General features: G+C 40.6%; 1 protein-coding gene across 1 annotated transcript in view; it reads left to right on the forward strand.

Annotated features, from left to right (window-relative positions):
• The window catches only part of macrod2 (mono-ADP ribosylhydrolase 2), a 497,420-nt gene that overhangs the window by 430,501 nt on the left and 43,673 nt on the right, over positions 1-23,246 (forward strand). The window contains exon 9 of the mRNA XM_054799427.1: positions 13,121-13,199. Coding sequence (XP_054655402.1) covers positions 13,121-13,199 — 79 coding nt within the window. The remainder of the gene's footprint in view (positions 1-13,120; positions 13,200-23,246) is intronic.

Below are 23,246 nucleotides of genomic sequence, written 5' to 3' on the forward strand. Positions count from 1 at the left end.
GAAACCGAGGAAACACTGCAGGAAGAGTTGCAGAGTCTGGAAGATGTAGAAAGCTTATTTATTGAGTGCATGTGTAGCTGTCATAGGAGTCCAGAACTCAATACAAAGGCCCGAAAATGAGTATAATAGGTCTCCTTTAAGTTTGACAGGTCTGTTGACCTCGGCTACCTCAAAACTTTTGTGATAAATATGCCGGATAGATACAGTAGTGGTAGATGCTGGTTGGACGCAGTATTGCTTTGAGAACAGCAAAAAAAGAATTCAATAAACTTGTTCCTCAAGTGTATCATATGCAGAGAGTGCATCTGCTTTGTGTGTGAACGTAGTTCCGCCGCTTTGTCATAAAATTGTCATAATAAAGTGTGCGAGGCACTATCTAATGAGTTTACTTCCATAACCTTATGACATTAAGCTCTGTAGGGGAAAAAAAACACATGTGTATAAAGCATTAAAAGACCTGACAAAGTTATTACGATATCAAGGTAGTGAGTAAACAATAGTACTTCCCACACACACTCTTCACTCATTTGCTTTGGCATGTTCAAGTACAGTCAGGGAAAAATTGTTAACTCTTATGAGCTATATTTGTTATGATCATTATATTTGTCCAAACAAATGTTCCTTTAGTTGTACCAGGCATTAAAATGGATCAATAAACTGAAGAAAAAAGGGTGGTCTAATCATTTTGTCCATGACTGTATGTCCACAGCCTTATGATTAGGGTTTATAACGATGCATAAGATGATGATTGCAGTGTAATTGTTTTCCTTAAGACACGATGAGATTTGTGGTAGATAAGGGCAAATTGTGTATTTTTATGTTTTATTGACGGTTTAGATTCTAATCTTGTGATCCTCTCTGGAAATCAGACTTATGCTCAAGTAGTTTGTGTAGTTTTGCAAGTGGGAGTTGTGATTGGATTCCCATTTGTCTGGCAGCTCATACCACACATTTCCCAAGATGGCCAGTAGTGGAGTCTAGACTGGGCAAACATGCGGCAGGAAGGAGAAGTTGGACGTGGAAAACCAACACACAGAAACACAGATTGAATCTTCCATATCCTGCATACAGTATACTCGAGGGAAATATCAAAAGTGATTTATATGTGAATAATAAAAAAGACATTTCTAGCGCTGTATTTTCCTTCAAGCACATCCGTGCATCTCGTTTGTGTTTTCCACTACCGTTTATGGTTTTCTGCCCCAAAGACTTTGCCGCAGTTGTGTGGAAAAAAAAAAAAGGTTTCACACAGAGTACTGTCATGCACGTGAGCTTAAAGCACGCCTGTGCCTCCGAGGTGCCCTGGTGGCATCTTATTGGCCTGATCCCAGAAACTGAACAGGTATTGACTAAAGAGAAACAGGAGAAATGAAAAGTTTAGTGCATTTGACAGCCCCACAAAATGGATGGTGCTCGATGGTAGAGCACAGAAGATCCAGCACAGAGCCTGACGCATGAGTATGAAGCACCCATTTTTCAACCTGACATGTAATATTGCCTATTGGTGGTCAATGGGAGCACCAGGACGGTTTAAGAGATCTGTTATTGATTCAGAGCAGTTCAATACGTCATTCAGAGAGGAAGATTGCAACATCCTAGTAAATAGCAATAACACTGTAGTGCTACACCTATCGCTTCTGTTTTCACCTGAGTATGAACACAGTGCATTGAGCCTCACTAACATTATTTCAGTACAAGAGCTTTATGATAATGCACACCTTTGCAAAAATATTCATGCTCAGTCCAGCAGCTTTTGTGTTGAATCAAAGTGGCCAGTTTAGTTGCGTGGCCTAACTCATGTGAATCTACATTTTCCACAATTCTATCCACCGGGAACTGTACCCGTGTGAGTTTGTTACCTTTGGCAGGCGAACAATGCATTTTTGTGAGTTTGACCGTGGACTAATAGCTGTACCTTCACAATCACAGTTGAACTAGGCAGACAATCACATGAATGTTTGTGTTGAGAAAAGCAAACAATGCAGGTTTGCAGTGTTGTTGAAGATTATAGCAAACATCTGAATACTGCCTTTTTAGGCATATGTTCTGCGGGGTTTGTATGCTGAATCGCTTCCAGGTCAAGAAACGAAATATTCGTACATACCCATCAGCCACAGCATTAGGTACAGTACACCTGCAGAATCCATGAGATTCATCCAATGAGATTCCATACTGTAATGGCCGTGTGCACCTATATATATATATATATATACATATATACTGTATATATATAAATTGAAACACACACATGCAGAGACACTTACACTACCTCATCAGTGGTGAGCGCTGTAGGCCAGAGACCAGAGGCCACATCATTACCGTTGCAGTCATGGATCATAGATACAGCCCTCACATTAGTCCTTCCTGACCTTGTCCGCAGCCGCACTTCCTCTCATCTTCATGATTTGAAAATGACCCAATATTTCTCCTTCACACTCGTACTATTCCCCACAGTCTCAAGCATGAGTATTCAATCATTATCATCATTTGAGCATCCATATTCATTGACAAATCTAATGGACCAGTGGTGACACACACACTGTAGTGTGCTGAATCCTTCAAGGACCCCGTGTAGATACAGTACATCCTGTTTGCTGCTAGGGAATCATTTTTCCTTCTGTCATTCTTAATGATTTGTAAACACTTAGTTTCTGCCCGGTGATAACATGATGTGCAGTCATTGCGAAACGCTATTGACGTGTTCATTCATGTAGATGAAGCCACATTGCTAATGGAAAAATTCCATGTTGACATTGGCTCAACTCTACTGAAGCATCTCAAATCCATAAAGCCTGGCCTTCTTTTTCAAAAATCTGATGTATATTTTATGGAAATATTCAAAATTCATATTAGAGGGTACAATAAAATAATGACAAATGCATGATGTACTTTCCAGCTGAATTCATTTCTGTATTTTTATGGGGTAGCTGCTATTGGCGGGAGGAGGGAGTTGGCAGGAGCCGTTCTCTCAGTTTCAGAGAATCATCTTTGAAAATGAGCAATAAAGTGTTTGATGCCTCATACGTGCTTCACTCCAGCTGAGCTCAAATGTGTGGAAAAATATGACGCACTCGGAGCATTTGTTGAATTAACATACAAATTGCTGATATATTATCGTATGTGTTTTTTCAAATCTGGCGAGACAGCATTTTCCTGTCAAAATGTTTGATATTCTGCGCTACATGCAGCTTTGGAAGCCGCTTTGTGATGTTTTACACTGATGAAATAAGCAGGCAGCTTAGCAGAATGTTATCACTTCTATTTAGTCACACTGCGCTGAGCACTCATGCATAATTTTGTACATAAGCATTTACAAAACTCTTGTCTTCTGTTAAGCAATATTTAACCGACTGCACTGACCGTCCTACTGCCCTTACTGTGATTTATTCAGTATCTAACATCGATCGGCTTTGGGAGTTCAGATTTTTGGGTCCAGCACATTCTTCTAGGGCTTTGGTGGTAACCGTGGCTTCTGTGAGTCCAATGTCAGGCTTTGATGTATGGATGGAGGCGTTTTGTTCAAAGGGACAACCTTTTCTGAGCCCTTCTTTGAAATGATAATGCTCCAGCTTGCTGCAGGTGGAGCTTCTGCTCGGGGTCAATCAAAGTCAAGCGGAGGAGCTGCTCACAGCTTTCCCCGAGAAGCCAACGCCAGTGCCTTGGTTGATGCTGCTGTCGGCCTACGCCACATCACCTCTCTGAAGCGTGTCGTTGGGATGAGAGGCTTCTAAAGCAGCAGACCATGCACATGAGTAGATGTTCCTGCCATGTTCATGAAGGAGTCTTAGGATACATTCTCAATATGCCAATCGTACTGTGCCCGATTCACATCTAAAGCACGGCACGCACACTGATCATACAAGGCACACTTCGCTCTGCTTCTCCAGGCACAGCATAAGTCCACGCTCACGCACACGCATGCAAGCAACATCGGCGAGTCATAACATCACCAAAGTGCAATTGCTTCAAACAAATTCTTAATAACTTTGTGTGCATTATAACATCTTTGGCTATTTCTTGAAGCTTTCTTTCTGGTCCTTTGGACAAAGTTGCTATCGGAAAGGTAGTAACTTTAAAAGGTTTTCAGATTGTATTACAAAATAGGAGCAATGTATTTGCTTACAGCGCTGGACTGAGAATGAAAGTACACAGAATCTATATGGCAGTTGCCGCACACCTATCGAAAGTAAAGGTTAAATTTGTATAGAAGTGAGAGTTAAGCTTGTGGGAGCAAGAACAATACATCTATTGGGTGCCCCCCAGTATTTTTGCATGAGTCATATCTTGGTGTTGTGCAACTCTGATTGTGCTGTGTGTTTCAAGAAGGCCTTGTATGAGAAGTTATTAGACTGAAAATATACTGAGCTGATAGACTGAATCTAATATAGTATTTAAAAAAAACAATAATCCACAAAGTCAGCGGGGCCCAGGAGAGGAGGGAGGGAGAATCGTGCCCATATCCAGCACGGTACCATTGTTCGAGTGTGAGTAAACCCTTTGTGCTTTCACACTTACTGTAGCACTCTCTGTTTCATTTGAATCATACTAGTTGGTTTTACCCTTTTGTGAAGTTCGTTAAACGCAGTAACCGAAGTCACCTGTTCCAGACCAACTCCGAGCTTGGCTATTTTCTGGTGTACATTTTTGTGGTCTTTTTTTTTTTTTGCCATCTTTCCTCCATGTTTTGTTTTTCAGCACTCTTTGGCTCGCCAGTCCATACCAACTTTCCTTTTTCCTGTGTAAATTTTGCAAGAGAGATGAGAGACGGTGACAAGAGACAGGATGATTTGTTGTGCGGCATTCAGACCCTGTCCACACAGGAACGTTCCTGAGATTTTTTTTTTTTTTGGCGGCTTGAAATAAAGTTGCGTCCATACTGTGCCGGTTTAGGAAATAGTTGCATCCAGACGGGAACGGATCACTGGATGAAAACAATGTAATACACAAAACACACCTACGTGTGGCACTGTGAACAAACACACGGTCGGAACGACGTGGCACACCAAACCATAGAAGAAGAAAGAACGCATGTGCATAAATCCGTCGTTTTCCGCTTTCCAAGACTTACGAGAAGTGGAACTACTTCTGTGAGTCATTATGGAGTATAAAGACAAATACAAAGAAAATATTCACACATGTTGGTTTGTCGTCAAAGCTCACTTCTGGTCATGTGACGGCGGTAGGTCGGTGACATCATCGTTTTTGTGTTGCCTGCATACACGGCAATGACAAGTCAGGACAAGACAATTTTCCCACTCTGGAAGCCGTTTACAAAAAATACCGTTTCAAACGGCGTTTCCGTGTGGATCAGAGGCTGAAACGATAAAATACTTTGCCGTTTTGACCTGAAAACGTTTCCGTGGGGATAACCCCTCAGTTGCACTTAAACCACAACTGATCAAGTTCACAAACCAACTGATTCAGAAAGCTAAATGCAAGTGTGAGCGAACCCGAACAAGCAGGGTCTACAAAACTCTACCTATAATGTGGCCTTTAAAAAGTTTTTTTCCGCCTAGGTTTGTCAGGCTGCTTGCGCTGTGAGCCAAGAGACGCAGGTGTGTGTAATTACATCAGCAATAAGGCCTGGACGCCGTCCACCTGCCTCAAAGTGAACCCTCTAACCAAACCTACAGTGTAGACAACAAAGGAGGCCAACTCCTGCTGATGATGCCTTTGATGATGCAGTCATTTATTGGAGAAGATATTTCTGGCTGCAGAATAATTTGCTGAAATTATTCAGTCTCTCTAAAACGATGACACGCACAACCCATGTATGATCACACGCATCTCTTGTCATATACGGCAAGCCATGTCAAGAATGAACAAACTTTACAAGAAATAATACACAAGGTCGAACACAATCAGTTCCGCAATGCTTGTTGACTTTCAAGTTGTTCTAATTTAGTTGTTCAAACATTTTTCCCACATTAAATAGTGATCATTTCCCAAGCTGAAACTGTCACCTTTCTAAAACCTTTATTACCTTTTAAGTTGGTGTTTTAAGTGACTTTTGAACGTCACTATCTATCAGACAAGTAGGGAGAGCTAACCACTGTAGAAAAAAACTACGGGTAAGCTAATGCAGCTGCTGCAGAAAAAATAATTGCGATGTGTGTCGGTGGGCGCTCACTCTGTGTTACTGCCGCCTATAGAACCGGAGTGAAACAGTATCACCTGGAACATCAGAATATCTGAAACAACTCAAGACATGCTCAGGTTTGTTTAGCCTCTGCAGAGGTCTGCACTCTATGATTGTCATTCCAGTTATCTTTGTAAGCGCAGAAATTTTGATGCACCACTTACCGGCACATTGGCTCTCATAAGACCGTGCTTGTGCATCTAATTGGGTGTTTGGAGAGTGCATTATAAACAATGTCCACTATATTAAGTGATTGTGATAATTTGATGACCTGCGAAGGTTACCCTTTCACCCAGTGCATGATATCTGCTCACTACAACCTTGAAGAAAGCAAATAAATTAATAATTTCAGCAAACATCAATAATGTATATCTGTTTTGTTTGGATGCCGCTTCAGCTGATGCTTTTTTAACAAGGAAGTGCAGGATTGGTGGTTGCAGCTCTCTATTGGGCTCAAGCAACAGCTAGAGTAAGCATGCAAGGTCAACTACTAGTCCCTGTTCTCGTTTGTGAAAGAATCAAAACAGGACTACAACGGCGCAAAAATTGCATAAAATTGTACTTGCATGTCTTATTCCGCTGCCAGTGCCCCCAATTTAATCATGGGCATGGGTGGTGACAGCTCTTCTGTTGCCAGCCAGATGAAGTCGGGGGTCACACAGTGAACCTTGCACCGCAATTATGCGCCACTGAGTCACACACATCAAAATAGCTTACAGTAGAATATTCTCTCAAAACAACAACATTCGAAGTCATTTAATGTCCTGATCAAAGCACAAATCATTTTTCTCTGCATGGAAACTCTTGGAAATGGCCTCTCGATGTGGACATCGTGTACTTGTACATCATATCATTCAATTGAAATACATTAGTTTGGAGTTGACTTGAACATACAGGCCAGTTTTCAACGTGAGAGACAGGCGTGCCTAAGGAGTTGCCAGAAGACCTCAGGGAGAAAAATGAAAAAATTAAATGAAAAAAACATTGGTTAAACCTGCTTAGCTAACTTAAGAATAGATTTTTAGCTCCTACAGTGAGCAAGTAAACGCAGCTCAGGCTTCATTAGTTGTGACAGACTTTATATGAAAATAAAACATTTGTCGGAGGTCTGTACTTAGTTTGGTAAATGCACTTTGGTTTGTTTGTTTTTTAATGCATGTAAATATGCTCTTAGCTGCTAGACGCTGGACTGTAAACGCAACATTTGGAGTTTATGTACAGCTTATAACAGGAGTTTATGACCTTTTTGACCTAGGCGCCCAACTTTCCCTGTTCAAAGTGGCCCAGGGCCCAATAAAATCTGAACAATGTTTGATTTTGATTTTGGTTTGGTTTGTACTCGATAACTAAACCAAACCCACTTACAGTGTAACAAGCTAAAACCGCAGATAACCCCAGTGACTTTACAGATCTGTAGCCCATTTGCGTTTCTCTTGAACAAGTCCACCGGCTTTCCCCGTGTGTTGAATGTTTGTAGATGCCGCTTTAGTTTTGAAGGCCTCAAAGTGCTTCGGTGGATCGCGTTGGCCCACACTACGCACACTCTTGGCTCTGCCTAGTTACTACCGCCCTTCACATAGCTGTTCTTAATGACGTCAGGCACCCAAAATGTACATCTATCCTGATGTATTTTTTATGTATAGGATTTTGGATGTGAAATGTGCACTATAAAACACTATGGAACATGAACAAGTATGTGAACTGTGGTCCAGTATTTCTCCAGATCAGTATTCTCTCCCTGGTGGAACACCGAAAAGCAGTTCCCCTGTTGCACTCCTGACACTTCCCAGTATACACTTGACCAGCAGATGTCCTAAGAAATATATATCAAATAAAATACAACAGCAGCAGGGGAATAAAGTAATGTAACAGTGTCTACAATCACAAGAAAAGCAAGACTACTTCAAATAACTGAATATGTAAGCAAGTAAGTAAACAAATAAATAAAGAAGGTAATATTCCATGTCACACTGTTGAAAACCACCAGGACAAAATACATTGGAAAAAGCCACTAAGAAATCGTCTTGTGCAGTATTGTGCGGAATTCGGTGCTTTTATAGGCACAGACCGAATTTTGTCTGCACTACCGAGCGCCAATTCACACAAAATCAAAAGGTACCATGTTTCGGTACCTAAATAACAGTCTTCGTGGAGTGTCATGGTGGCATTCGATTCACAAGCTAAGAAGGAGGGGGCAATGTGTACACCAACAAGGAGTCAAAGTAAAGCTACAAAAGCTGAAATAAGCCTTACCTTTTAAGTACATGGATACAATAAAACCCACTTGTGTAATAAATGTCACAATGCCAGGACGCATTCCGGTGTGTAGAAACAGATCAAACAGATTTTTGAATTCACAAATTTTGAAATTCGAATAGACTGAATATCATGCATGTATATTTGGTTAATCAGCGGTAAGTGTACAACAACAATAACACTTCTGTTGATAGTGTAAGAAGTATGTTAGAAAGAACATTGAAAACCGACAGCTTTATTAATACTTTATTTGCTATGGAAAGCCTGGAATTTCCACATATACTTTGGATGTTACTGGAATGTAATCCAGCAATTTAAAAAAAATAATTCACTATGTAGCAGACGACCACAAGAACCTCAGCAGATGTCATTTAAACACACATTAAAACATTACCAACAACACGAAAGAGCTGTAGAAAATGCTATTAATTGTTCGACCGACGTCTTCTGCAAGGGTAGCTATATAGCTAAAAGCATGTAGTAGCTTCGTCTTCTTCTACACACAAAGCAATTCAATGACCATAATGACGGCCCCCAGCGTTTGTAATGTTTTTGTTTTTTTTAAAGAAGTGAAGAACACACACAAAAGTACCAAAAACGGGTATCTTTAAATACTGGTACCAATTCCCAGGTACCAGGTATTGATACGGTATCGGTTCAAATGTGAAAGGTACCCAACCCTAATTGAAGCTGAAATATTTGAGTGAAGTAGCAAACTAGAGGAGGTGAAACGGGAACTGTAAAGCTGTTAACAGTCTTTACTACAGTCAAACCTTGGTTATTGTACGTCCCAGTTTTCGTTCACTTTTTGTCAAAAATGTCATCCAGTCTTGGCTTTCTTACAATATTGCTCTTAATAAAGTATTTTTTTTTCCCTGTACTGTATTGTTCCGCAAATTCAAGTGCCCAAACAAAGCACCCTATGTGTTGATGACTCACTGTCCATGCATTTTTTTTATTGAGTGCAACTGCTGAAAAACCCGCCATGGGGCCAAAAAAAGTTGTGAGTGCCAGCACTTTGGTAAAGAAGTCTGCATCAACAATAAGTTCCATCAATTTTACATTTATTTTTGGCCTGTTTTCTGTATGTAAAACTATAATTATTTTTTTTTTGTTTGTTTGTGTTTTTTTATGTTTCTTTTTTTTAATGCCAAATTAAAAACCGAGGTTCCACTGTATGGGATTCAGATGATTTTCCCCCCATGCTCCAATCTGCTGGGTGTTGTTCCTCCTGGGTGACCTCCTCAATATGTTTGAAATCAAAGAAAAACCCGGCAAAAACACGACATAACACAGATGTCCGATAAAATGCATCTTACTACTGCTTCATCACAAAGACTGACGTATATCAAAGCCTCGTTTTCTCAGAGCTGATCCATTTAATCACTGGGGAGTGCGGTCAGTAGTTTCAAAAGACTTACGGTAGTTTAAAAATATCATTGAAAATCCTGTCGCCAGCAACAGATTCAGCGTTAAAATGCTTTTAAATATTTCTCCATAACATTCACTACATGTTTGCGTCTGGCTTCTTCTGCTTATAAAGCAACTGACTGATGCATTGCTGCCACCAAGTGGTAGGAAGCTGTATTTGAACTCAACATCTCATGATAACAGTAATATCTCTGGCGTCCTCAGCTGATCATAAATGTGGTCTTGCGGCCCTCCGGGCCTAAGACTGCAACACTGAAGTGATGAAGTACAGATTCTCACCTTATTGTGTGAAATACTTTTTTTTTTTTTCTCTTGTCAAGCTGACCGTGCCTGCCTTTTGCAGCCAGGGGATCCAGTCATGTTGCGCTCACACTTTGGCAAAGACGCTCCAATCAGGGAAGACTAATGACAAGGCAAGGTGGCATGCAGGGAGCCCAGCTTTCTAATTAGTCTTCCATTAACTTTTATAACCTTGATGGTTGCGGGGTACACACGTACCTACCTCCACGCACGTGTATTGGTCCCCCTCTTTCCAGTCTTAAATCTAAAGTGAAATAATAGCGTTTTCTAATCTTCATTGCTGAGTTAAATTATGCCCACTCTCACCCTAATTAGTATCTTTTTTCTGATATCAGTAGACTAATGCAGTAAAATAAAATGGTCCAATCATAACGCTAATATCATAAAGAGTGATATAGTGGTGATGTGATCTCATAGCTGGTGTCATTAGCATGCTTCTATATAATAACCCCTTATGCCAAATAGTTTTTTCATTGATGCATGTTGAACTACAATTTGTTAAAATTCTAGTACAATTTCTCCCATCGAAAATAATGTAAATCCAAATAGTGTCCATCATCAAACTTTATGCAGGACATTTTAAGTAAAAGTGTTTTTTTTGTTGTTTTTTTTTAAGTGATGAAAATGTCCTGTTTTTCATTGGGCCGTTAAATCGAGTGGCGTTAGGGCACTTTGCTGAGAGGCTACTGTGTGGGCGGCTTTTGAATTTGTGCTACCATAAAGCCAAAGAAAAAGCAAAACATATGCACTGAATTCATCCTGTGACGCTTGCCGGGATGAAGTCCCGTAAAATCGGGGACGTCGTGCACAACGGCGGTTCAAATTCCCAATTTTTCCCAAAAATGTTGGTTACGTTCGAAAACTTAACAAGCATTTGACCTCAGGCTCCTGTCTCGTTTTGTTTTTGGAATCATTTTTGTGCCAATTTTCCTTTGGAATTTTGTGTCGTTGGTTATAGGTCGTATTTTGTAATATAACAGTTTTTTATCCATACAGAGGAGGCGTACTTTAAATGTATTGAAACTATAAGGCACCTTTTGTGTGAACTTCCAGTATCATTTGTGGATCTAATTGTCCTGGTTTTTGCTCATCAAAATATGGTCACTGTAACTCAGTGCTTCTCAGTTATTTTCTGTCATGCCCCCACTGGGGTACAGAAATGTTTTAGCCCACCACTGGATTTGAAATACTATTGCGAAACTGATAATATCTATTTATTTATCTGTACTGTACAGACTGACCTCAAAACCGAAACCAGTGAAATGCAACAAAATGGAGAGCAGTGACGCATACAAGCTTATTTAAGAGTCAAATTGCACGCTCAGTACGACTAATTCATACATGTTGGCAGGCCTGCACGAATGTTGACAGTCCTCCCTGCCTCTCACACTCCCCCTGACAGTTCATATTTGAGAAGCACTGCACTAACTGTACATTTTTGTACAGTTAAATTTTGCAGTTATTTAATTTACAATGCAACACATTCTCTTGTGGTGTGTTTTGTCATCCTCAAGTTTATTTCCTTATCTGTGCCACTGGGTCTATCTGGACTGAAGTGAACCAGATGAATAGGTTAAGTAACGAACAGAATATCTCATTACAGACAGTAAGCATGGGCTCGTAGCAGCATGTCTTTGTGATTTGCCATAAGGTCGGGTTTCATGATTTGTACTGTTTCACAGTGGGCAATCACTTTGAGAACCAAGCTCCATAAAAGACTAATGGAACTTCCTGGGGAGCTTCTGTCCTGCGGCATTGTCCATACAGCGCATCGTCATATGCGTTATGATGGCATATTATCACTTTTCACACGTTGTTTGTTAGTGACTGTGCAACTCCAATAGCTTGTTTTGCCTCTCAATGTTAGAATTGTCATTTATTATTCATTTCATTTTATGAACAAGCCCCCTCTAGACATCTAGCAAAGTAAAACGTTCCCATCCTGAGGTGACCCCTAACATTTACTACAAAGCCCTGATCATAAACTATTTATGGATCTATGTTTGTTTGGAAACCAGAAGGGGGTCTCTTTGAAACCGTTCCTTGTTAGCAGGGTCCAGAATGGAACTAAAGGTAGTAAGCTCCCTTTCTTCTTCCATAGCAGTACCACCCAATAGCCATAATAGTAGCTATTATGCTACTCTTACGGCTGTTGTATAAAATTGCTATTTTTCATCTCGTAAATATCAGCTTTTCATTGTTGGGGACTGAGACCCCCAAAGGCAGCAATATTGATGGCACTGTATTACAGTATATGCTGCTGTTTTAGGTTTTGTTTGTCAATGAAACAACTCTATTTGCCTTGTGGTTGGCGTTTAGAGTTCAATTATCCCATTTTTTCTCCCTGACTGAGCATAATTTTTCCACTCTAGGTCAACTTCTCCTTCTTACTAGTGATAATGTAGGATCACTGGCAGTCAGCATTTTATTATATTGACTTTATAGCTCAATCATTTTCTTTTATTTGTGTCCTTGCAATGTTTTTTTTCATTTGGCCATTTATAACACAGGTGCAAATTTTAAAATACAAACGTGAAACAGACGCTTGTTTAACTTTCTTTTTAGTGAAATTGTTCAGGCCGCTGTACTTTTTTAAAGATAGCAATATCAATGTAATTATGGCTTTATTACACCCAGAAGTGACATTAAAAAAAATGAAGTTGCCATTTTAATTTTGTAAATTGCATGCTCAGTGAAAGCACTCTAAATTGCTTATTCCGTTTGTTGTCTTGAAGGATATTGCTGTGCTGTAACATGCACCCATTCACTAATGCTAATTCCTGTTATGCGCTGTAGTATTTGCTCAAAGCGATCTCCGATGACTAATTCATGCGGTCTCGATAGGGCTAGTACCTAATCAGACTCCTGAACGAAGCTGATTGCGTCTTGCTAATGCACAAAGTTTTAATAACCAAAATGTTCCGGTTGGTTACTCTATTATTGAACACACTAAGTTTACAATTGATTGTTTTTCCTTCTCTTCTTTCCATGCAGATCACGCGAGTTATTTTCTGTGTCTTCCTTGAAACTGACTTTACCATCTACAAGAAGAAGATGTCTGCTGTCTTTCAAGGTAAGTGTTTTAACTGGGGCTGTCAAAAATAGTGCGTTAACGGCGGTAACTACTTTATTTCATGAATGTCGTTACATTTTTTGGCGCATTTAACGCATACACCTTATGGCGAGCCACATCTCAGTGTTATGACAACAGACGGCAGCACAGCGTAGCTCTCCACAGAGTCTCACAGAGTCTGACGCTCTTTAATAACTTCAATCTAACCTGAACACAGCAACAGCGGTGCAATTCCAACAACAAATATGTATTTCCAACTTGTCTTTTGTCCCTTCGTCGTCGGAACAACACTTCCTTATTGTCACTACACCACTGCGAGATGCATTCAGGGACACTCTGAACATCACAAGAACGTCTTTATTATGCGTCTGAATAAAGAGAGACAAAGAAAAGCAATAACTGAATATTCTTATGACTCACTTTGTAACTCTAGATGAGCAAGTACAATTTGAGGCATTTAAGTATGCTCAGAAAATTCACTCAATGTGAAATCGACTTAAATGACATGGTGTGTTTGAACGCAACTCCTCATTGCTGACAATAACACGGTTAAAGTGTGATTCAATAGTCCGGCTACTATTAAAGAAACTAGTTTTAGGTACATAGACATTGTAAGACTTGTGGTATCTTTTATCTTTTTTGAAATTTTTAGTTCATTTGGAGCTGTTAATACATGCAAATATATATAATTCATTTATCTTTCTTTCAATAAAATACAGTAAAAATGGGCATATTTCAGACATCATTTCAAATGTTGATTAATCATGATTAATTCAGTTGAAACCCATGATTAATCTGATTTAAAAATGTAATCATTTGACAGCACTAGTTTTAACTGCTAATTGTGCTCAATGGCAGTACTCGATTCAGGGCAACGCTAGATTGTCCAGATTTGACTCCTCAGGAACTGTGTAGGCAGTGTACACAGCATACTGTACATGTTTAAGTCAGTTCTCTTTCTAGTCAAACAGCACGTAAACGGTAAAGAGGTCAAGGCTCAACACAAGTCAGATAAGATCGAAAACAAAGTTCTTTGCTCAGAACAAGCAGGAAGGGGAACAAAGAAAACATGAACTAGAAATACAGTAGATCCCCGCTGTTTGTTTTGAGACCACCCACGCTAAAAACACTAATTGAGACGCCCATAAAAATGTCTATTTTTGACACCCTAATCAAGCCTGGGTTATGCCGCTGTGTCTAGGTGCTACTGCACATAACATCAATCTGCTTGAGCTTGACATTTACACCCTGACTCACGCACCACAAACCAACAGGAGGTCCTGAACCTTGTGTAGCACATGTGGAACACACAGTGTAACCACAAGGACTATGTGGGAATAAACGTTTACATACTAATATACCTGTACAGTGGTACCTGCCCTGCCTTGTACACTGAGTTTCATCCGTGAAGAGAACACCTCTCCAAAGTGCCAGTGCCAATGAAGACCACAAGTATGCAGATGAGCTTCCCTGAGACGGTTTCTGACAGTTTGTACTGAATTCTTTGTCATGCAAACGGATGGTTGCGACAGCTGTCTGGGTGTCTGGTTTCAGATGATCATGAAGGGTGAAGATGCTGGATGTGGAGGTTCTGGGCTGGTGTGGTTACATACGATGTACAACACTCTGTGGTTCCGTGTTGGCTGGACTGCCAAATATTCAGATATGCTTTTGGGTTTATGGTAGAGAAATGAACATTTAATTCACGGGCGACAGCTCTGGCGGACATTCTTGTAGTCCGCTTGCCTATTGCACACTCCCTCAACACTTGCGACATCTGTGGCATTGTGCTGTGTGGCAGCACGTTTTGGAGTGGCCTTTTATTCTCAGACGCAGACTTGCCACACTGTGCCTTTTAATGCAGTTACAGGACATACTGTGCTGACTTTATGTAATTCTTCACCATATAATTACAGATTATCATCAGTTTAGGAGAAATCAGATGGGTTTCTACCAAACTACCCGCTGCCACATTCCTAATTATGGATATTAAAAGCACATGAGGGACGGATTTCCCACAAATAAAAAAAATAACACTTCGATGAGAAATCTGAAAATTTGCGGCGTCGCGAATGCTGAATCGCGAATAGGCGGAGGATCCACTGTATAACCGAAATAAACCAGTAATGGCCGTAAACAGAGCTAACAGCGCTGCCCAGTCATCTCCATGGCTTCAATCCTTATCATCATCTCATTTTTCTCATTAAACTGAGGTTCAGAAAGCCGTTCTGAATTCTTGCATGATATGCTAATGCAACACATTATGACATCAATGTCCAAAATGTTAAAGGCATATTTTTACCACCAATATTTGGGTTGAACTCCCAATGATGCAAGAGAGTTGAGGTGCCACTGTAAAACGCTTCTCCTCTTTTTGAAGATGTTTTATTTATTGTATGTTTCCACTCACCAAACTGAACGTTTGAGATGAGCTGGGTCGCTCTGCTCCAGTGTGCATGCCAAGAAATATCTGCAGCATCTTGTTGTCTCTGACACCTTCATATGTATTTCAATACACCCACAGTACCCTCTGGGAGATTAACAGTGAGAATTTATGCTGACAGTTTGTTAAACAAGTGTTTATAGATTTCCTTAAAAGGTTGGGAATACTTTCAGCACTTGTCAGTGGAGCACCAACCGATGTTTAAAACATAATTGTTGATATTCCGATGAGACTTTAATATCAGATTTAAATGACAGGGCCTCAGCTGCATATTCATTTGGAAAGAGCCAAATTTAGCAATGCATTTCAACCACTGATAATCCTTGGTTAGAGCGCCTCAGTTCTATATGTGAGATAAACATCTGTTATCTTCTGTTCCAATTTTATTTTACGGCTCTCTCGCTCACCCTCCCATCCCCGGGAGCAGCATTATTTCTTGGCGAGGGCAGAAGGCGTTACAAGTTCTGATGGGGGCTCCATGGAGGATTGAGTTGAATAGCTTGGGAGCCACTGAGCTGAGGCTGTCTGGCTTTACCAGCCTTGCATTACCTCCCATTTACCTTACTTTTCACCCCACACCTCCCCAACGGAATAGCAGCTCTCAGGCCTGCGTCTCGCTTCTCCCAGATGGAGAGTGTTTTGTTCCCCGTGTGCTCCCATCATCTGTCCCACTCGCCCGAGCTCCTTCCTGAAAGATTACATTGTGTGGAGAGACCTTAATTATATTGCCTGCCCTCGTGTACCCAGCGTCTGCCTCATCATATTAGTGCTCTGAGATGAGAATCTGGAGCTGTTGTTCTCTAGTTATCACTCCAGCCACTTACAAGAGCTGTCAGTGGCCCTTCTAAATACATTGCAGCATAAGCGGCAGTGGTAAAGAAACAAAATAACAATCTCGATGTTCACATAGACATTACAATGGTTGTATTGTTCTATAAAGTAATGTATGAGATAAGCCATTCAAAATTAATGGGGATGAAAAAGGATCCTGCTTGCTACAATGAAATGCCACCACTTCACGTGCCATAAGGCCAGGCCAGGTGCTTTTTTGCCAGCATTTGACCTTTGCCTGCTGAAGTAGGTACTGCTGCCAGGAAAGGATATTACTCCCATTATCGTCCAAGGGCCAAATGACGTCCTGCCCATTTGTCCACACTTACTCCAGTCTCTCACATTATTTACATGTCCACATGTAATCACACTGACAACTTTCGCTCTTCGAACAAATCTGAATGTGAATGTAATTATGACACTATCTGGGCTGTGATTGGGAACGCTGTGGTTCTGAGGACAAAGAGATGCTGATTGGTGTGATTGCAGAATATTGGAAGACATTTATTCCTAACAAAGAATGGCAGCAGCTGTCCTAGAGAACATCTCATCATCCACATGATCGGAGTAAGACAATCAGGTCGTTTTTGCAATGCATCAACCGTACACCTGAGACATTCCCGGATCTTCTGACATCACTGAGCTTTTGATGTGTCACATCACATGGATGCTCCCTGTTATCTTCTTCTCTGGTCCTCACTCGTTCTCACTTGCTCCTCTCCTTGTTTTCATGCCACTTCAGCCACTCATCCTCAATTTCCTGCATTATCGAGCTCTCTTATTATGTTGTCATGTAGCTTTAATAAATATAATGGTATATCTTGATGGTTTATATTTTGAACTGGAAATGTGGAATTAAGTTATCTTTTGTTCTTTCATCTTAAATATGCTATCCTGTCTCACAATAATTTAGTATGAACCATAAAATTATTGGCACTATATTATACTGTATTTATTTATATAGTCTCTGGGTTCTTTATTTGATCAACAGAGAGGGGGGCAAAGGGAATAATAACCGCTTATTGCGGTTAATTGGTTCCACACCCGACTGTAATAAGTTCCGCGAAGTTTGATTCCTTATTTATTACTCAAATATTCTTGTAATGACAGCATAGAAAACCTGTTTACGACTTTCTTATTGCAGTTTTTAACATGATTAGAGCCCTCTAGACAATGAAATAACACCCCTGTAGCCACCTGTACACTCGTATTACCCAATCTAGTAAACATAATAAGAATAAATAAGCCATTGAACACATAAATAAGACTCATGCTTGTGTGTGCTGCTATAAAAGAGTTCCCGAAGGGAAGGGAAGTGACATCAGGGATTCAGAGTTGAGTTTGAACTTGTCCTGGGTTACTGCAGCAACAATAGACTGTGTTTTCGTTAGGGATTTTAATTCCGGATTATTGTGCCTGTTGTGAGCAAACTCAAACCTGCAAAAAAAAAAAAGCCTTTTGTACCGGCGATCAAGTCTGGCGTTTGAGTGTCTCACCGAACATTACAGTAACGTTACTGACACCTAGTGACCAGTGTAGAATACTTCTTATCATTTACAGCGGCTTTGAATGCGTCTTCTGAATGCCTTACAGTATATTTGTATTTCAGTGCATTTAGCCATTTTTATGCTTGAAAATGCTTAATGTAGGCAAAAATACATAACATTTGCTTCAATATGCTTATTTTTGGACTAACAGTAGGCTGCATTCAACCGCGAAACGGCATAATTTATTAATATATTTTTGAAAAACCATGAGAGTGAAGCTGCGAAATTCGAACCGCAAAGGTGTGAGGGACAACTGCTTATTTATTTACATACACTACTGATCAAAATTTTAAGACCAGTTAAAAAATTGTAAGAATTTTGCACTGGAAAAAGTATGCAAAATTATTATAAATTGTCCATCCATCTATTTTCTATGCCGCTTATCCTCACTAGGGTCGCAGGGGTATGCTGGAGCCTATCCCAGCTGACTTTGGGTGAGAGGCGGGGTACACCCTGGACTGGTCGCCAGCCAATCGCAGGGCACATATAGACAAACTAACACTCACTCACACATTCATACTGATGGACAATTTAGAGTCGCCTATTAACCTAACATGCAAGTTTTTGGAATGTGTTTTGTTAAGTTAAAAAATACTTTCTTACTGCGTCCAGCCTCAACAGCAATGGCGCACCGAGAGAGGCCTTGCTTATGCAGCTCAGTGATTGGACCGCGTTCATAGAGAGAAAGCTTTTTTGCATTTGCCATCAAGAGATCATGACAGTGTGAATACCTGACATTCAATCCACATTTTTGCCAAGATTTTGGCTTTTAAAGCCTGTGGTCTTAAACTTGTTAAACTTTGTTGCATTTTAAAGACCTACTTAATATAGAACCTCCAGTGACAAAAGTACATTTTTTCAACTGGTCTTAAAATTTTGATCAGTTGTGTATATTCCTATTCACACCTGTGGATAATGTAGCCAAATTACCATAAAATGCATATTCTTGGAATGTGCGAAGAAGCTGGAGTAGAATAAAATGCACGTGTGCACGGAGAGGACATGCAAACTCCATACAGAGATGCCCCAAAAGATATTTGAACCGTCAATCTCCTGACTACACCAACACGATAACCACTTGTCCACCGTGTGGTCCCTATTACAGATTTACATAAAATGTTATACAAAACATTTTTTTCACTAATAAAAAATTGTATTTACATATGAAAATAAATAAATGTGGCCAAGAGTAGAAGAATGAGCCCGACACAAACAGCTCCCAAAAATGAATGTGCAGTTTATTTCTCGACTGTCCTGGGAATGAGAGCAGCATTAAATTTGGTTTGATTTGGCGTATTAAAAAAACATTTGTGTCTTTCAAGCATTCAAAAAAAATACAGTTTCTTGTCTTGTCTGGTTCAGAGAAATAGCTTTACGTGTCCATAAACTTAAATCACAGTTTCTCAGATTAATCAAGGCTTCTTTCGGAATGGAACACAATTTGACAACCTCCCATGGAAATGAAAAGTAATGACAGTGGGCTTATAATAGTGGTCCTATCATACAAGCACAGACAAAGCACCATAAATAGGCAATCAGATTTTCACAAAACATACCACTTTGTGTAAACAATACTCTGAAAACGTATCACATTCAATTCATACTCTGTTTATTACATCAGCACACTTGAAAATGGCCGACAGCCTGTCCAGATTGAAGCGGACACGCTCCCAAGGAACACTCGACACTATGTCTCCCGTCTGAACAAATAAATTGTAAAAGAATAGGTAAACAAAAGAAAGCATTAGGCGACCAGTCCAGGGTGTACCCTGCCTGTCGCCCGAAGTCAGCTGGGATAGGCTCCAGCATGCCCCCGCGACCCTAATGAGGATGAAGCGGTATAGAAAATGGATGGATGGATGGAAGAAAGCATTAGGCTTATTGCCGCATTGCCAAAAAAGAATTAGATTTAGGTCACATTACCTATTTAAAGACATATTTTCCACGTGCACGCACCGTTATTCTGCCAGCTGCTGTGTGACCGTTGGCTCTCGTGTAGTGGTGACGTCACATGTGCGAGTGACGACTCACCTGAGGGTAGACTACCATACTACTTAACAGTGCCACTCGCTGGGCACTTTGTAAACATATCCATCCATCCCTTTTCTTTACTGCTTTTTCTCACTAGGGTCGCAGGGGTATGCTGGAGCCTATCCCAGCTGACTTTGGGTGAGAGGCGGGGTACATCCTGGACTGGTCGCCAGCCAATCGCAGGGCACATATAGACAAACAACCATTCACACTCACATTCATACCTATGGACAATTTAGAGTCTCCAATTAACCTAACATGCATGTTTTTGGAAGGTGGGAGGAAACCGGAGTACCCGGAGAAACACTTGAATCCACATGAGGCAAAAAGGGGATTAATTGCAGCTTCACTGTAGAAGTATAATAACTTCATTATTTCACTCGGCTACATATATTACATTGTATGTCAAATGAAACTGGAGGTTAAATCAAAACAAAATGGAGAAACTCAGTAAAATGGGGCAGACTGGGAGAAACAAATCTGAATGTGAATAGCTATCAAGAACACAACGCACACAACGTCGCAGAGTGTGTAAGGCGTCCATAAAATAACATAAGCTCATGTTTTCAAAAATGCTCAGTTTACGACATATGGTAAGACCCCACACTTTTCACACTATTCATATGGGACTGTTAATGTGTTTCGGGAGGTGCTGCTGGTCAGGATTAGCAACTCGGTTCAAATGGCCTCAGCAGTTAGCTCTTTAATGCCTGTATGTCAACAATACCAAGGTCATTACAGTCACGGCTTTTGGGGTTTTTTTGGGATGGGAAAAGGGAAGCAGGAGGTGCTTATTTGTTTTAAGATGACAAACCGATGCACCTCATGGATGGCCGCTATTTGAGAAAATATAATATTATAACTTAACTGTTTTCCAGCAGGGGTGGGCTATGATGTAGTTACATATAGGCCTCTCTTGGCACATGTTAGTTACAGCAGTCAGTCTACTCTGGTCACACTATCTCTCACTCACTTGCATTCTTCTATCACAACCCTTGGCACATTTAGGATTAATCAGCGCCAACCAACCAAGACCTCTGCGTCACACACATATTGACATACGTCAGGATTGGCCTGCCCGCCTGCGCGCGGGTTGGCGGAGCTATAAAAAGCTACATCTGACCTGAAGTGACTCGGACTCGCTCCTGCCCCCGTGTGGAAGACAAGTCCCCGCAGCTGTGTATCGTTCTTCCTGGTACATTGAACTGTCAAAATTGAGCAATCGTTTCTGAGACTTATTTGGAAGCATTGAAGATAACAAACCAAAAAGCGACAAAATCGAACAGAGCTCAAGCACATGCATAAAATCCAATGAATCTACTGTGAGCTTGCTTTGAGGGCCATCAGCGCTTCCATTGCTTTAAAGGAGTGATTCTCAACTGGTAGGTTCCAACCCAAAGGTGGATTGCGGAGTCGTTTTGAGGGGCGTTGCGGGGTCTTTGCTTAAAAAAAAAAAAAAAAAAAAAAAAGAGTAATGACCTAACGCAGCTTGCGTTGGTTCCGATTTGCCTGCTACGCCACCATGAGGTTAAGCCATGTTTATGGACGACACTGTCGAACTTGGACAGGAGGGGAAGGACGTTGAGAGTGGACTTAAGGTGCTGTCTTTACGACACAAAGCTACATATCTACTAGAGAAGCGCACAGCATAAAGCAAAAGCTCACATTGTGTTGCGCGGGGAAAATGAAGACTACCAGGTATAGTGTGACAGTATTGTTTAAAGCCATCCCTCGTTTATCACAGTTAATTAGTTCCAGATCCGACCGCAATAAGTGAATTTCCACAAAGTAGGATTATAATTAATAAATGGAACATTTTTGTAGTTAGAGCATAGAAAACCTGTTTATGACCTTCTAAATACAATCTTTGCCATTATTAGAGCTCTGAAGACATGAAATAACACCCCTGTAGTCACCTTTGCACTCCTATTATTCTTTACACTGCATTGCTCAGCTGCAGGCTACGGGATGGAATGCAATGCAAAGGCAAAGGCCACAAGAGACAGCCATGGCTTTAACCATTAGCAAGCTAGCGAGCTAACTTTAGCCTCGAGCTAACGTTAGCCTCCAATTTCTCTAAGAAGGACAAAGAAGCCAAAAACCTACCACTTCCACACGGAATGGGAGGAGAACGTATTTTCACTCTATCATGTCAGACATGCCATGGCTGACTCCATGCAGTGTGAAGGTAATCTAATGTCAGGTCTCAATAACTGACGCCTAGTGTCCAGAATACTAAATACACCTTTGTCTTCCAATATTGTTTGACTAATAATACACCATAGTGAACCTCAAAACAGTGATCATTTATTAATTAGTTAGTTGTTGAAAAACCGCGATAGAGCAAGGGAGAGATCATCGAACCAGGATATTACAAGGAACAACTGTAATGCCCAAGTCGATCCATTGACCCAAGCAGAGGGGTGGTCTACTGAAGAAATGGTCCTCCTATTATTATTATTATTATTATTATTAAACTTACCTACTGAGTGCTGAATCAGAACAAATGGACTCGCTTGAGTTTTAACTTCTTGTTTCACCCCTCATCCAGGTCCATGTGCAAATGCTCCCCAGGTATAACATGTACTGAAAACCTTTAAACACACTTTTTTGTCAAATCATTTTTGCATTCGTGGATAAAAATGTATTTTTGCCAAACAGATCATGAAGCTTGTTTTGTGCAGTTACGCCTTGTTATTTTGCAGCACCTCAAATTCAAACTTCATTTTGACGTTTCATTGAAGGGACTGTTTGCAACTGCCTCAAAATGACGTCGCCAGCGCTTTGCAAAGGCTCCTGCGCATGTGCGTGTTACCTGGGGCGCAGCTTACATGCTCAGAGCAGGAAGATGGCGGGATATAATGCTTGCAACATGTCCTAAAGTTAGCGCCCTCTAGGCAGCCACATAATTGTTGCAAACAGACTTTTTACACATACAATTTAAATAAATGTACATTATTAACCACAGAACCACTGTTTTAAAGAACACATGCCAGTGTATGTTATTCCAAACACAAGGCAACCATTTAACTAGAACATATGAAAGTAAAACCTTTCATCTTGAACACGGTAGCTCTTGATTGCCTTTGCAAGAATGGAGGCAGTGAGGCAGCTGTGGTTGTATGTAGATAATACAACGACACTGACATCGATTCTGGTTACGCTTCTCTACTAATATGACCTGGGTGACTGCCC

The sequence above is a fragment of the Dunckerocampus dactyliophorus genome, chromosome 14, assembly GCF_027744805.1.
Source record: "Dunckerocampus dactyliophorus isolate RoL2022-P2 chromosome 14, RoL_Ddac_1.1, whole genome shotgun sequence".
In the NCBI taxonomy this organism is placed as follows: Eukaryota; Metazoa; Chordata; class Actinopteri; order Syngnathiformes; family Syngnathidae; genus Dunckerocampus; species Dunckerocampus dactyliophorus.